The sequence below is a fragment of the Rattus norvegicus genome, chromosome 16 (assembly GCF_021556685.1).
Source record: "Rattus norvegicus strain SHRSP/BbbUtx chromosome 16, alternate assembly SHRSP_T2T, whole genome shotgun sequence".
Classification (NCBI taxonomy): Eukaryota; Metazoa; Chordata; class Mammalia; order Rodentia; family Muridae; genus Rattus; species Rattus norvegicus.
The window spans coordinates 27,455,380-27,471,302 of record NC_141549.1 but is presented as its reverse complement, the minus strand read 5'-3'; the positions used below and the strand labels follow the sequence as shown (position 1 = coordinate 27,471,302).

The following is a 15,923-nucleotide window of genomic DNA, read 5'->3' as shown; positions in this document are numbered from 1 at the left end:
TGAGTTTGATTATTTCCTGCCTTCTACTCCTCCTGGGTGTATTTGCTTCTTTTTGTTCTAGAGCTTTTAGGTGTGCTGTCAAGCTGCTGACATATGCTCTTTCCTGTTTCTTTCTGCAGGCACTCAGCGCTATGAGTTTTCCTCTTAGCACAGCTTTCATTGTGTCCCATAAGTTTGGGTATGTTGTACCTTCATTTTCATTAAATTCTAAAAAGTCTTTAATTTCTTTCTTTATTTCTTCCTTGACCAGGTTATCATTGAGTAGAGTATTGTTCAATTTCCATGTATATGTGGGCATTCTTCCCTTATTGTTATTGAAGACCAGTTTTAGGCCGTGGTGGTCCGATAGCACGCATGGGATTATTTCTATCTTTCTGTACCTGTTGAGGGCCATTTTTTGACCAATTATATGGTCAATTTTGGAGAAAGTACCATGAGGAGCTGAGAAGAAGGTATATCCTTTTGCTTTAGGATAGAATGTTCTATAAATATCTGTTAAGTCCATTTGGCTCATGACTTCTCTTAGTCTGTCTACGTCTCTGTTTAATTTCTGTTTCCATGATCTGTCCATTGATGAGAGTGGGGTGTTGAAATCTCCCACTATTATTGTGTGAGGTGCAATGTGTGTTTTGAGCTTTAGTAAGGTTTCTTTTACGTATGTAGCTGCCCTTGTATTTGGGGCATAGATATTTAGGATTGAGAGTTCATCTTGGTGGATTTTTCCTTTGATGAATATGAAGTGTCCTTCCTTATCTTTTTTGATGACTTTTAGTTGAAAATTGATTTTATTTGATATTAGAATGGCTACTCCAGCTTGCTTCTTCCAACCATTTGCTTAGAAAGTTGTTTTCCAGCCTTTCACTCTGAGGTAGTGTCTGTCTTTGTCTCTGAGGTGTGTTTCCTGTAGGCAGCAGAATGCAGGGTCCTCGTTGCGTATCCAGTTTGTTAACCTATGTCTTTTTATTGGGGAGTTGAGGCCATTGATGTTGAGAGATATTAAGGAATAGTGATTATTGCTTCCTGTTATATTCATATTTGGATGTGAGGTTATGTTTGTGTGCTCTTCTTCTCTTTGTTTTGTTGCCAAGACGATTAGTTTCTTGCTTCTTCTAGGGTATAGCTTGCCTCCTTATGTTGGGCTTTACCATTTATTATCCTTTGTAGTGCTGGATTTGTAGAAAGATATTGTGTAAATTTGGTTTTGTCATGGAATATCTTGGTTTCTCCATCTATGTTAATTGAGAGTTTTGCAGGATACAGTAACCTGGGCTGGCATTTGTGTTCTCTTAGGGTCTGTATGACATCAGTCCAGGATCTTCTGGCCTTCATAGTTTCTGGCGAAAAGTCTGGTGTGATTCTGATAGGTCTGCCTTTATATGTTACTTGACCTTTTTCCCTTACTGCTTTTAATATTCTTTCTTTATTTTGTGCGTTTGGTGTTTTGACTATTATGTGACGGGAGCTGTTTCTTTTCTGGTCCAATCTATTTGGAGTTCTGTAGGCTTCTTGTATGCCTATGGGTATCTCTTCTTTTAGGTTAGGGAAGTTTTCTTCTATGATTTTGTTGAAGATATTTACTGGTCCTTTGAGCTGGGAGTCTTCACTCTCTGCTATACCTATTATCCTTAGGTTTGATCTTCTCATTGAGTCCTGGATTTCCTGTATGTTTTGGACCAGTAGCTTTTTCCGTTTTACATTATCTTTGACAGTTGAGTCAATGATTTCTATGGAATCTTCTGCTCCTGAGATTCTCTCTTCCATCTCTTGTATTCTGTTGGTGAAGCTTGTATCTACAGCTCCTTGTCTCTTCTTTTGGTTTTCTATATCCAGGGTTGTTTCCATGTGTTCTTTCTTGATTGCTTCTATTTCCATTTTTAATTCCTTCAACTGTTTGATTGTGTTTTCCTGGAATTCTTTCAGGGATTTTTGTGTCTCCTCTCTATGGGCTTCTACTTGTTTATTTATGTTTTCCTCGAATTCTTTCAGGCATTTTTGCGATTCTTCTCTGTAGGCTTCTACTTGTTTATTAATGTTTTCCTGTGTTTCTCTAAGGGAGTTCTTCACGTCTTTCTTGAAGTCCTCCAGCATCATGATCAAATATGATTTTGAAACTAGATCTTGCTTTTCTGGTGTGTTTGGATATTCCATGTTTGTTTTGATGGGAGAATTGGGCTCCGATGGTGCCATGTAGTCTTGGTTTCTGTTGCTTGGTTTCCTGCGCTTGCCTCTCGCCATGAGATTATCTCTAGTGTTACTTTGTTCTGCTATTTCTGACAGTGGCTAGACTGCCCTATCAGCCTGTGTGTCAGCAGTCCTGTAGACCTGTTTTCCTGTTTTCTTTCAGCCTGTTATGGGGACAGAGTGTTCTGCTTTCGGGCGTGTAGTTTTTCCTCTCTACAGGTCTTCAGCTGTTCCTGTGGGCCTGTGTCTTGAGTTCACCAGGCAGGTCTCTTGCAGCAGAAAAGTTGGTCTTACCTGTGGTCCCGAGGCTCAAGTTCGCTCGGGGTGCTGCCCACTAGCTCTCTGCGGCGGCAGCAACCAGGAAGATCTGCGCCGTCGTTTCTGGGAGCTTCAGTGCACCAGGGTTCCAGATGGCGTTTGGTGTTTTCCTCTGGCATCTGAGATGTGTGTGCAGAGTGCAGTCTCTTCTGGTTTCCCAGGCGTGTCTGCCTCTCTGAAGGTTTAGCTCTCCCTCCCACGGGATTTGGGTGCAGAGAACTGTTTATCCGGTCTGTTTCCTTCAGGTTCCGGCAGTGTCTCAGACGCAGCGGTCCTGCCGGCATCCCGACTTCTTATATCAGTTATACTTTACAGACTGATTATCCTCTCAGCCACACTTGATTATTTTATACTCGCACTTGATATATATCACACTTGATATAAGTACTTGATTTACTATATTTTATACATATATAGTATTTTATACTTATAGCTTTGTCTCCCTGGCCTTCTTTTAAAATCGTTTCATAGATGTGAACGCTAGAGCAGCTTTAAGACCTTCATATTTGAAGTGCTTTGCCTTGACAATTGGTCCTAGCATATTGCTTTTCTGTCATTTCTACATTGCTGTGTGCGTCTATAGGAAGGAAGGTATAAGAGCAGTGACTGGGATTCTCCCACCATAACCATTCAATGCTCAAATGTGCAGAATAAACGTGTGTCTATTTAAAACTGTGTCCTTAAATCAAATGTTAGAGCAGTGGTTCTCAACCTGGGAGTCATGACCCCTTTGGGTGCTCAAGTGACCTTTTCACAAGGTCACCTAAGACCATCAAGAAACACAGATATTACAACTGCAAAATTACAATTATGAAGTAGCAATAAAAATAATGTTATGGTTGGGAATCACTATAACATGAGGAACTGTGTCAAAGGGTCACAGCATCAGAAAGGTCCAGAACCACTGTGTTTTAGCTTTTTCATTTGGAGCATCCAGTAGTCATGTATAAAGATTTTACTGGAAAAACATTATTAGACAAGTGGGCAAAATATTCCCTAACTCCTGTTGTTTGAAGAATGTTTTGGTAAGATCTCTTTTTAAAGAATACACGGCTATTTTCAGCAATAAAATGTTTTCATCCTGCTTTTCACTTTGTTAGTTGGGAGAAATATTTCTCTCATGATATTTCATAAATGAAAGGCTATATCCCAGTATGCTAAAAAGCTAAGTATTAAAAGCATCTTTGGAAAATGTCTTCTATTAAAGTGATGGGGAAGAGGGAGGTCTGATTTCTTAACTGACCTGGTTAGTGCAAGGAGGGAGACTGCTGATTTTCCCAGCACTTAAAGTCATTTTTTCTTGATTAATAACAAAAGTAGAGTGCATATCTTTTAATGATTGAGCAAGCATTTTTGAATTTTTTATGTATTTATTTATTCCCCTAATATTTATGAGGTCCTATTAAGTATGGATCACTGTTCTATTTTCTGTAGAAAATAATAATAATAATCCTCAGGTGATACCAGATCAAGCTGGCATGGTATTTCCCTCATAGAGGTTATTATTCTAAATGTCCTTCTATTATAGAGTAACAGATTTAAGATGCGTAGTTGAATCAGATGGCTAAAAGCTCAGTTGTTTGCTTTAAAAATAAGTTCTTGGCTTTATATTAACTCATTATTTTTATCTTTGTCCCCAAAATTGAATGCAAAAACCATTTTGCTTATTGGAGCCTTCTGATTTAGTTGAAATGTGGGGTCTCTGGCATTTGTCTGACTGTATAGCCCTATTTTTAAATAAAGTGAATATTGAATGAATGGTTTTGCAAATCAATTTCACAAGTGAACGTAATTAAAATAATCCTTCTCATATGACACCTATTCTTGGGGGATTGCAGTTTTCAGCCTTATAATAACCATGGCATCAGCAGCATCAATCTATAACTCCATTGCTTATGTAGATGAAATCGCCATACTCCCAGGTCTAATAGCGTTTTAAATACACCATCATTTGTCCTACTGGTCGAGCTACACTCCCAGATCTAATTGAGACCTTCCCTCTGACTTGGTCTTCAGGATACTCTGTAGCAGCTTCTGTTCTTGTTAGCTTTCTGTTTCCCTTGTTATTTGGGGGAAATTTTGTGCAGATACTTGTGGGGGTGTTTTTTTAACAGAACATAAACAAAGCAGATGTGACCGCTCTAACTCTGGCCATCCATTTTTCAATAGTTGCCGAGGTTTCTTCAGGGTAACGGATAGGAGATAGCTGGAGGCTGATGTATGAGGGAGAAGACCCTCTCCTTCCCGCTGGGGAATGAGCAGACCAAGTTTTAGATACAGACTGGACAGGGGGCTTAGTCTCTGCCCTCATACCTATTGACAGATTACCTTACCTCTTTCATAAAGGGATAATACACTTGATATCAAGGTCACATAATGTATGGTAGTGAAAAGTGCTCTATAAGCCAAAGTCACACAGCTAGAGGGCACTTTTCCCTGTTTCTTTTGTATGGGAGTAAATGAAGAACATATTGGTCGCCTTCAGAGAGGGTGGGTAAAATCTCCAGGGAGCTCATTCTTTTGAGTGCTTACGTGGCAGGCAGATTTCGGAGACTGTCTTTCCTCTAATACAAACATGGGAAGCTATCATGTTTGAGCCTGTAAAGCTGCCTGGTTTTTAATACAGAAATTTCTTGGATGTGTTATTTTCAGTCTCCCACATTACATATGGTGCATTTCCTGGTCTGGTCAAATATAGGTCATTGTATCTGAATGAACATGCTATATGCAAATCATAAGTCCTTCATCGTACTTCAACCCTTTGAGATAACATCAAATCGTGCATCACCTTGAGGAGTAGAGTTCTTATAAACAGCGTCATTAGTATGTTTGAAGAGTTTTAGAATTTACAGCATGGTTTCAATATATAATTTCTACTTGAAATCCAATGTGTGCTCCTTTTGAAAATGAGCGAACCTAGAATTTCGAAGACAAAGAAACGATGACATTCTGAGCACATTGTTAGGGGTACTCACGACCACAGGGGTCTCTGTAGTCCCCAACATACTTGATTCAGTTGACACTGTCTGGCACGTTGTATGTGCTTAGCTCTTGGCTATTTCAAGAATATTAACAACCCTGTCCTATCTGATAAGTCCAAAACCAGTGAGCAGGTTAAAAATGCTAATGAGGATGAAGAGGGAGAATTAGTTTCAGGTAAGTTTTAAAAGTGAGTGCTGAGAAAACAACACTGTACTGTGTGTGAGGGAAATGGTTCTGGGGAACCCTAGGCCATCCTTGCAAGAGGTTTCAAAGGTTACACCCACACAGGTAATATCACTGAACAAGAGATAAAATGAGGGGGTGGTGGCATTTGATTAAATGCTCAACACTCCTGCATGATTGGGGTCACTATCAGATGCCTGGTAGCTTAATGCTAATTCAGGAAACACTTAAGGATTTCAGAGTTCAACAGCTGTCAGTCGTTATGGCGTCTCTGACAAAATGTGGATCCAAAAGCCTCTTGCTTCATGGATGTATCCATCACCTTAAGGACCAAACCATGTGGACATGAGGCTTCAGACAATATTTGAAACCCAGAGTATAACAGTGGATCAAGTTCTGATTCTAAGAGTGCAGCTAAGCACATTGGGAACGTCACCTGTAACCCTTGAAGAGGGATCAAGGTGAGATGATTCTCAGCCTCCTAGCTTAATACACTAGAAACTGACCTGTTTGCAATGTAATGTTTCATGGATCTTAGATCAATAAGGAAAGGGAGCTTGAGCCTGTCCTAAAACCCACATCTCTTGAGGACAGAAAAGAAATTTTTTTCAAAGTCATCTGGGACTGTTGAGGGAACAGTTCTAGGTTGCTTGGGATCCAGGAACTGATCTCTGAGCTCCATTTTTGACGCTAAGCAGCTGAGTACTCTTTAATAGCACTGAACTGAGAACGAATATGGCACGTGGGTCCAGTCGTGGTACTGCACCCTCTGCTTCCTCCGTCTCTGGGTGTCGGACATGCTGCTGCACACTGGGCTGGAAGGATGAGTCTGGGAAAGGGTGGGGTTCTGCAGGACCCCAGTCGGGCTGGGAGTGAGCGCCAGAGGTGGGTGCGGTGGGAGAGAGAAGGCCTGCTCTGAGGATTTCAGTGCTGTAGCTCTTTTTATATGAAGGTCTTTAAGGTCTTCAATGAAACAGCTCTCTTAGATAATCTTAGCTTGTGCACATGCCTTTATTGGGGTGAACCGGGGGTGCCTGTGGACCTTGGAGAGTGGGACGGAGCTTTCAGGGTAAATGAAAATCATTGGCTGGAGTTTAAAGTTCTGTGAATGCCTCATTTGTATGGAGACATTCCAGAAATCCCAGGTACTTGCTGGGTGGGTTCTTAGGTGTATGGGGGTTGGGGCAGTTTGTAGGTCTGCCAAGGAGAGTGGAGAGAGTCAGGATCCCCAAACTAGGTCAGAGGAAGAGAAGCCCTGCTTTTAAAGGTAGTTCTCCATTCTGCGCCCAGCTCAGAGGTACCTCATCATGGTAGACTGCAATCGTGTGTAGCAAGGTTTTCCTACCAGTGGAGTTTGGAAAGCCTGTAGGATTCACTGGTTTTCCAAGTCATAACCATAAGTGATCTTTTGGCCTATGCTTGGTTTTCCTATGGCTACAGTGTCAGCAGTGCAGAAAGCATTAACACTAACATAAGCCAATGTGTGTTCCCACACAGCTCGGAAACTCGGTTTCTTCATGGGAAAACAGGTTCTAAGACGATATCATTATTACAACACCTGACATCATGACCTTCAAGTGGCTAGCAACCACTGGTAAAGCTAGTATAAGCTGGACTGCATACCACAGACAAAACAAAATCTCCATAGAAAGCTTGAAATATTCGGTCTGTGTATAATGGTCCATTCTATCAACTAAGGCAGTGAAACCTTTGAAAAAAACTAGACCCAAGATGTAATACACACACAATCAGGGTGACCTTTCCCTTTTAGCATTCCAGGATGGTTGTACAACCTTGGTAGTGCTGAGCTCTACAGGGTTACTCCTTAAATTAAGGAGTCCTATTGATGTCTCAAAGATTTCCAAGTTCACCTAGGGTATCCTAGGTGAACAAAACACACCAAACCACACCAAACCATCGGCTCTTGGATTGTGGTCGGTCAATCATCTCTATGCCCTACTGACTGGAAACAGGGCTTTTGTGATCTGCTAGGCAGCTTGGCTCAGGAACTTGGTTGCTATTGAGAAGGGTGACTTGGTGACCTCAGATCTGTGGGAAACGTTGCTAGAGGAACTTCTGAAATCACTTTACAGTCCTAAATGCTGTAGAAATGTATTTAATTTAATAACAATACAGTTTCTCAAAATATAGTCAACAAAAGCAGGTAGATTCTATCAATCTATACATACCTATGAGTTTCTCCAGGTAAAAAACATTTCCGTTCTATCTTCAGGGAGATAGATGAATAGCCATTTCCACTAATGTTTCACTAATTACTTAATTAGGCTCATGCAGATATGAAATTAGGCAACAGAACGTGAAATCTGCCTTGAAAGCTGCAAACACAACATCATTCCCCATTTATCTTGAGTTGGGAACATCTTGGATGTGATGCAGTGAACAGATGCCAAGATGTATCTGTGAACTTTTCACAGAGGAGCCAAGGCAGAGGCGACATCCCCAGCAGCTGCGAACGTCTAGGGAAGACTGATTTCAGAGCGTGACAAATTGTATATCAAGCTTGGCACCAACCATGAATCCTGCTCAAGTCTGGCTTGTGTACTTGATGTCTCTGTCAGCCTCACTGCAAGAGAATGGGCAGCAGCGTCTGTTGCCGGCGTCCATTGAGCTGAGTGCCTCTTTGGGCCTGGGGTTGCTTTTCCATCCACCCAGACAGGACCTTGTCCCTACAGAAGAAGACTAACTTCTGCCACTTTGTTAGATTGTTATCAGGACACAGGCTTTTCACAGTAAGTTAGGGATAGATTGTGGTAGGATTTGACCCACAATAAGTCTGAAAACTTATGGTAAAACACAAGCCCAAGAAAGGGCTTTTGAAGAAGCTGCTCAGAAGTTCCTGTGGGTCATATGGTCTACTCTCTGACTCTTCTTCAGCGACACCCACTAATAGAGACAGCTTAGAGTTCTGAATTACATGCCTTTTTGAGGAAGAAATCGTGCAGAATTCAGGGCTTGAAGGATGGCTCAGCAATTAAGAGTTCATGCTTGCTGTGCAGTCATGAGAACTAGAGTCTGGTTCAAGGAAGATCCTCTCTCAAAGGAATATTTGGAGAGTGATAGAGGATTATACGAGATGTCCTCTTCTGGCTTCTCTGTGTGTGTACAGGCACATGTACCCGAACACCCACATGTATATACACTCTCATGAACACACCACACACGCACACACACACACACACACACACACACATACATACACACACACAGACACATCACATATGCACACATAAATAAATGATGAATGAATGAAGAAATGAATGAGTGAATAAGTGAATGGATGGATAAATGAATAAATTAATAAATGAATGAAGACTTTAAAAGTAACAACATTGTGTCTTTGGAGTGTTAGTCCTGATGTACATATTGACAATGGAAGGCAGTTTTCCACCCCATTTCTATTGATTCCACCAACCAACCAACCATGCATCACGAATATTCAAAAACACTGCATTTGTACTTGCAATGTAAATCAATATTTAAAAAGCATTTACCTCACATTATGAATTAGATGGTTTGCTGTAGACAAGAGGAAGTATACAGGTTGACTGCAAGCACTGTGCTTTCTTATATGAGAGATTTAAAGTATCTGCAGATTTTTAGTGTTGTTAGGGGAGTCCAAGACACTGAGGAATTATAGGAAATTGTAGGAAATTTCCACTGTCTTTAATTAAATTGTATTAGCTTAAATGATGAAAGTTGAGAAATTTCCTGAATGCCTACTATGGACCAAGAATGGCTGTGAAAATTTAAGGCATATTTTATGATAAAATTGATAAAATGTCTTCCCTCAGGAAGCTTATGCTTTGGATGTAGGGGAGAAAAGATAATCTTTTTTCCATGAAGTCTGGTGAGCATAAGAACTCTGGGGAGAATGAAGCAGAGCGTGGAGGCTGGGAGGTGGGTGGTGACTGGAGAAGGCCACCTGGAGATGATGGGGCAGAGCCTGGGGAGGCAATGACAGTGGATGAGAGGGCAATACAGTCCAGGCAGAGGGACCAAGCACAAAGGGTCCAGGCACAAAGACACCGAGCTGAAGGCATCTTTGATGTGACCAAAACAGGATGGCAGGTAACTGGCGAGAATGAATGAGAGAGTCAGCCTCAGGTCCCAGAGAACGAAGGTGATGAAACAGGATCTCCTCTCCTAGACATCAACTTAGAAAGAAGCCTTTACTTTTCTAAGCTTCTTTGGATAAACAGAAAGGTCCGGGCCTGATCTCATCTGCTATTTACTCGTGAGGCTCACTTCTTCTCCACCGTGCCATATAATTACACTGTAGAGAAGAAAGGACTGGGTTTACTAAATATAGCACTCTCCAACATCTGATTATCACCTATCAACCAGGTACTCTCTGCGTGTGTGTGTGTGTGTGTGTGTGTGTGTGTGTGTGTGTGTGTGTGTGTGTTTTAATGTTTTGTCCTTCAGTGGGTTGTGGTTTTAAACTTCTTAGTAAACAACCTGGGCATAGGGCACTGGGGGAGTTGGCTGGAGTGATGGCTCAGCCATGAAGAGACTGCTATGCTCTTGAAGAGAACCTGAGTTTTAGTCCCACAACCACCAACACCATGCCACTCAGCTTCCTCAGACTCCAGGGAATTCAATACCCTCTTCTGTCCAACAAGGGCACCTGTACACATCTGTACACATGCATACACACAAATAAAAGTAAAAGGCATTGTCCTTCTTGTTCATCCTCAGCGACGGAGTGGGTCAGAGTCCTGATGTGACGCTGGAACTGTGAGGTTATTTAAGAAGAAAACAGGGCCTTGGGAGATAGCTTGGTTGTAAACTGCTTGCTGTGCAAGCAGAAGGACCTGAATTCTGATCCCCAGGTAAAAATGGGGATGCAGGGGTGTATGTCTTAGAACTATGGCAGGCAGAGGCAGGCAGACAACAGGGGCTTGCTGGCCAATAGGATCTAGTGAATCAAAGATCCCCAGGCTCAGTGAAAGAACTTGTCTCTAATAGTAGGTGGGAAAATGACTGAGGAAGACACTTGATGTTGAAAACTAGCCTCTATATGCCCTCTCACTTCTACACAGAGGAATGCCCACATATGATCACACTCAAAGAGAGACAAAGACAAGGAGAGAGAGAGAGAGAGAGAGAGAGAGAGAGAGAGAGAGAGAGAGAGAGAGAGAGAGAGATTAAATAAATACAAATGCAAGTGTTGCATAGCTGGTTCCTTGGCCAAGACATTCCATTCAGGGAAAGGGAGGTTCACAAAATGGAGAACTTATAAGCACCCCACCCAGTCCAAGGTTAGATAGGCAGTAAATAACAGGTTTGGGGCTTTTCAGTGGCTCTACCTGCAAGGTGAGTTAATGACTCAAAGGATAGAACTTGTGAGTGTTTACTGTACTGGAGAGGGCTTGTTGGTATATCTGCCTTTCAGTTGTCAAGTGCTCCCATGAGCACCCCCAGTAACTTCTCTGTTTCCTCAGTCTAGACTTGGGGAAAGTGTTTCCTTCATGACTAGTTTGCTCACATCTGCCCAGGAAAAGGTGTTCCAAATGAGCAGAGCTCCTTTCTTAAGTGTGTTTTGTTAGGTTGGTTTTTGTTTTTGTTTTTGTTTTTGTTTTTGTATTGCTTTTCCTTTTCTTTTTCTTTCTATTCAAGTTTGAAAATCGAGAGCAGTACATAATGTACTGCAGGTTTGTAAACAATTTCAGTAAAGGGTAACACATTTCAGTACACATTTCAGTCATTTCTACCACCACAAGCTTTCTTTGAATTAAAAACAAACAAAAAACAATGTGCAGCAAATGATAGGTTCGTGGCTCTAGGCAGGAAACTATGTTTAAAAAAAAATAAAAGGTATAAGATGTGTGCAGATTAAGTTTAGCACAGTTTCAGAGGGTTACGACCTTACTGCTGGTTTATGGTTCTCTACAGTAATCCAAGCTAAGGTTCCCAGCGAGATTTATGTTTTATTGTGGTAAAATACTTTCATGGCAAGGAAGTCTTTGTATACATTTGTGTGTAGATGAGGGTGTATTATATACGTACCTGGAAGAGGATGCCCCTGCCAGTACATGAGCAGACAGAGGCCAGAGGTTGGCACAGATGTCTTCCTCTGGGGCTTTGCACATTTAATTTGAAACTTGGTCTCTCATGTAACGTAGAATATATTGTTTTCAGTTAGACTGGCTTGCCAGCAAGCCCCTAGGATCCCCCTGTTCCCACCCTTCCAGCTCTGGGGTTACAGGCACATGTCACCAGGCCAAGCAACTACGTGGATAATACTAGGATTCAAACTCAGGTCCTCGTACTAGCTCGGCAAGCACTTTACACACCGAGCCCATCTTTGTAGCTGGAAAGTCATCATTGTCATGTTTTTGGAATCCATGATCAACTTTCTTCCTCCTCCTTCTCCTCCTCCTGTTCCTCCTGCTCCTCCTCCTGTTCCTCCTGTTCCTCCTCCTCCTCCTCCTGTTCCTCCTCCTCCTCCTCCTCCTCCTCCTCCACCTCTCTCCTACCCTTCTCCTCTTGCTCCTTCTCCTCCTCCCACTCCTCCTCCTGTTCCTCCTCCTCCTCCTCCTGCTCCTTCTCCTGCTCCTCCCCCCTCTTCTCCTTCTCCAATGCCCTATGGCACGGGGCATTGAGCTTGAAGCTTTGCTCACGCTAGGCAACGCAGTAATAAGTTTCACAAGCTGTTCCATGTTCCTGAGCCGAAACCATGACCCTGTTTTAGTTCTCAGACATGGTCTTACAAAATAGTTTGTCCTGAACTTGTACTTACTCTGTAGTGTATTTCCCCTTCTCAGAGGTCATAGTGTGTGTGTGTGTGTGTGTGTGTGTGTGTGTGTGTGTGTGTTAAGAAGAAAACAAAAGAGCCCCGTGCCTTTGTGAGCCATCTCAAATCATATATCATATTCCCTGTTTGTATAAAAAGTTGGAGAATATATAGTCCCCAGCTGAGACTGCCCCTGGAAGTTTACAGCAGATCAGTGTTTACGCTGGTCCCATGAATTGACATATTTACTTCAGAGAAGGAAACTTGGAATATCTGTCAGCCATGTCTGTTTAGTAAAGGCATATGCTATACATTGTGCTAGGCATTTTTGAAAACACAGATATTCACTATAACTCTATGGAATGCTCTTTCTAGCTGTACTTTGGGAAAACAGCTTGTGAGAGGATCAGGAACAGAAAGTCCCACATGGAGATACCTGAAGTTCTAGCTTCCGGCATTGCTGACACCAAGTATCTCCCTAATGGGCGGAGAGAATTTAATAGAAGCCCAGATGCCGCCTATCCTCTTAAAGAACCTGTCACGTTTTTTCTCCTCTTCCCATCTGTTTTTATTTTCAAACAGACTAAAGACCTCACCAAGAAAAAGGACAGTGAGGAACTGAAGCAGACAGAGGACGAGAAAACGAAGCAGATATACAAGAACTGGAAAGAAGACTCCGAATGGCAAGCATCTTGTGAGTACCCAGGATCTCTCGGCAGCACCATGCAGGGTCTCAGCCGGGCCTTCTAGTGCAAAAGCATCCGGGAGGCATCCAGAGCTCATCCTGGAGAAGTACCTGTCCACTGAATTGTCACTCAGGTGTTACCAGTAAATGCTGATTCCTCGGGGACTTGAGTAGCAGGAAGGTTTGGTTTCATCGCTGTACCCTTAAATTAGAGAGAGTTTCTGCTCGGCAGAATTACACACAGCTGTGGAAAATAGCCCGCTGAAGAATGTTTCCTAGTTTTTAAAAGATGCCTCTTTCTTGGAGAAGAAACATTATCAATAGCATAAAAATCACCATTTAAAAATTCTGAATTATGAAGGAAGAGAGCAGGAAACTTATTAACGTGTGAACCTTGCTTTTGTTTTTTTGTTTTTTGTTTTTTGAGAAGTTAGCTATTAAATTGTTTATTTGAATTTGAATTCTTGCTATTCTGTTTTGTTTTTTCCCCCAAGTTCTCAGTAGTGCATATACTTTTAAGCAGTATTTTTTTAACTGACATACGTCAGTTCTCCTTATAGCGTACCATACACATGACATTGTAACACAAAGCACACAGAGTTGACAGGTGGGATATATTTGCACCATTTCCCTGCATCTCTGCCTCTGACCCAGCACTGATTCTCTTTGGAGTTTGTACTGCCAGGGCCAAACCAGAAAGAACAGATGGACAGAGGACGGGCAACCCAGGTATGAGAATGGATTAGTCTTCCTGCCATCAACAGAGAAGACCCACTGACAGTCCCCTGAGACTTGTAGAGAGGCTACACCCAAGTAACAAGATTTTCTAGAGGCTCAGAGTCCTGAATTGATCTATGTTTCCTTTACAACAAATGCCAAAAATTTTGATAAAACAAAAATATTTGCAAGATCCAATTTGTGGCCTTCTGTGCTAAGCCCTGAAACTCCAGTACGATGAAATATTTTCAGTGTGTTTTCAAAGTCAAACATGACAGGATTTAGCCCATAAAGTCTGAATTGTAAAAACGAAAACAAAAGTCCTCCATGAAAACGGGTGGTTGCATCCTGTAATAATCTTTAATACTCTATGGCTAAAACATAGCCCCGTTTATTTTAGAAAGAAATTAATGTTAAAAGGCAGATTGCGGAGCCTGTGTATATTTACTGAGGTGTTCTGAAATTCTCCACATGTTTCCGGGTAAAATCCCTTTACTTTCTGTCTCTCTGGCCAATTCACATTTAGTTAAACCTATAATAGACTCTGGATGTGACCTTCGACCAGCCTCCGTGCCTTTTTCCTAGCTCACCTGCTACCAAGAAGTCCTTCCTGTTTTTTGCTAGTGACTTGGGATGCACTGCGTCCTGACCATAATTGAATCAGGGATTTAATACTGGTCTCTGGCAGCCCTGTCCCTCCCACTAGGCTTCACAGCTTAGTATTTGCCCGGTAATGTACTCTTGCTATACATTTTCTACCCCACAACCTCCTCCTCCTCTTCTGTGTTCCTTTCCTCTCCTTCTCAGTAAGTCGCCAGTTCCTAACTGCAGATCGGAATTCTGGAGCGAGTGCAAGAGGGGCCTTAAAATGTGATAGTAGGTACTGGGAATGATAGTTAATATGAACACAAAACCAACTCTGCCTGGAGCCTTCTCAGTGTACTGTGGTGCAGGGCTGAGTCTGCTGTCTCTGTGGGATCTGAATGTGACCCTTAGCAAGGCTATTGGACTAACTCAGACACTGTTATCTTTCTAGTGCGAAAATCTAAGGCAGCTGATGAGAAGAGACGCTCCTTAGCGAAACAAGCACGGGAAGACTACAAGAGGCTTTCTCAAAGGGAAAGGAGTGGCGACGGGCTGCAGAACCCACTGACTGGTCCACAGAAGCCCAAAAGACCTCCTCTTCCTCCGAAGCCCCAGTTCCTACAGCCGCTGGGAAGCCCTCCAAAGTCTTTAGGGTAAGAAGCCGCACAGATGGCTTCCTTCATAAGCCCTGGGATGGGCTAATTAGAGCTGTGTGTCTTGGGGCATGGGATGGGGGTGGGTGCTCGTGTTGGCTCACTGCTTAGGTCAACGCAGGCTTGCCTCTAACCAGTCTTCCTTGACTCCTTTCTTTCCTGTAAGATAGCCACTGTGGCTAAAGTTAGAACCCAACTGCAGGGTGAAGATGTCAGGTGACTTGCTGTTCCCCACCTTCACCAGTGGCAGCAGGCTGACAGGAATGAAAAGGGGGAACATGGAGGGCAGAACAGTGTTTAATGAGCAACATTGCCTCTAGTCACCAAAATAATAATTAGGATCCTGGGGCAGGTAGACTCATTCCCAGAACTACTTTTTATTGCTGGAGTCAGGGTTTGATGGCAGAGCCAAGATCATATTTTCAGAATTTTGAAATGCTCTATTTTGGGACAAAGCATCTCTCTTATTTGGCCATAAAGGTAACTTTACTTTCTAGGGACACCATGTGCTAGAAGATAAAAAAAGAAAGCTAGAGTGATATCCAGAAGAAAACAGCATCTTTCGTGTTTACTGACTACCAAATTCTTTTTTATAACTACTGACTTATATAGAATATTATTGTTATTCTAATTTTTATTTGTTTGCTTGTAGTAGGGTTCAAACCCAGGGCCTTTCACATGTTAGGCAAGCAGTCTGCCACTGAGCTATATCTTCCACCCTAAAATTCCCACATTTAGAAAGAAATGTTTAAGATCAATTATTGATCATGTGATTGATCACATGATCTAGACTGTGGTTAGCATTGTCTCTTGAAATAAAAACTAAAAATACTTCTCTGTTAAGAGTTTTAACAAACAAACA

General features: G+C 42.1%; 1 protein-coding gene across 3 annotated transcripts in view; it reads left to right on the top strand.

Moving 5' to 3' along the window:
- The window catches only part of Sh2d4a (SH2 domain containing 4A), a 69,941-nt gene that overhangs the window by 35,951 nt on the left and 18,067 nt on the right, over positions 1 to 15,923 (top strand). For all 3 annotated transcript variants that reach the window (XM_087588274.1, XM_087588273.1, NM_001012048.1), the window contains 2 exon segments: positions 13,004 to 13,115; positions 14,860 to 15,061. In XM_087588274.1, the coding sequence (XP_087444400.1) occupies positions 13,004 to 13,115; positions 14,860 to 15,061 (314 nt within the window).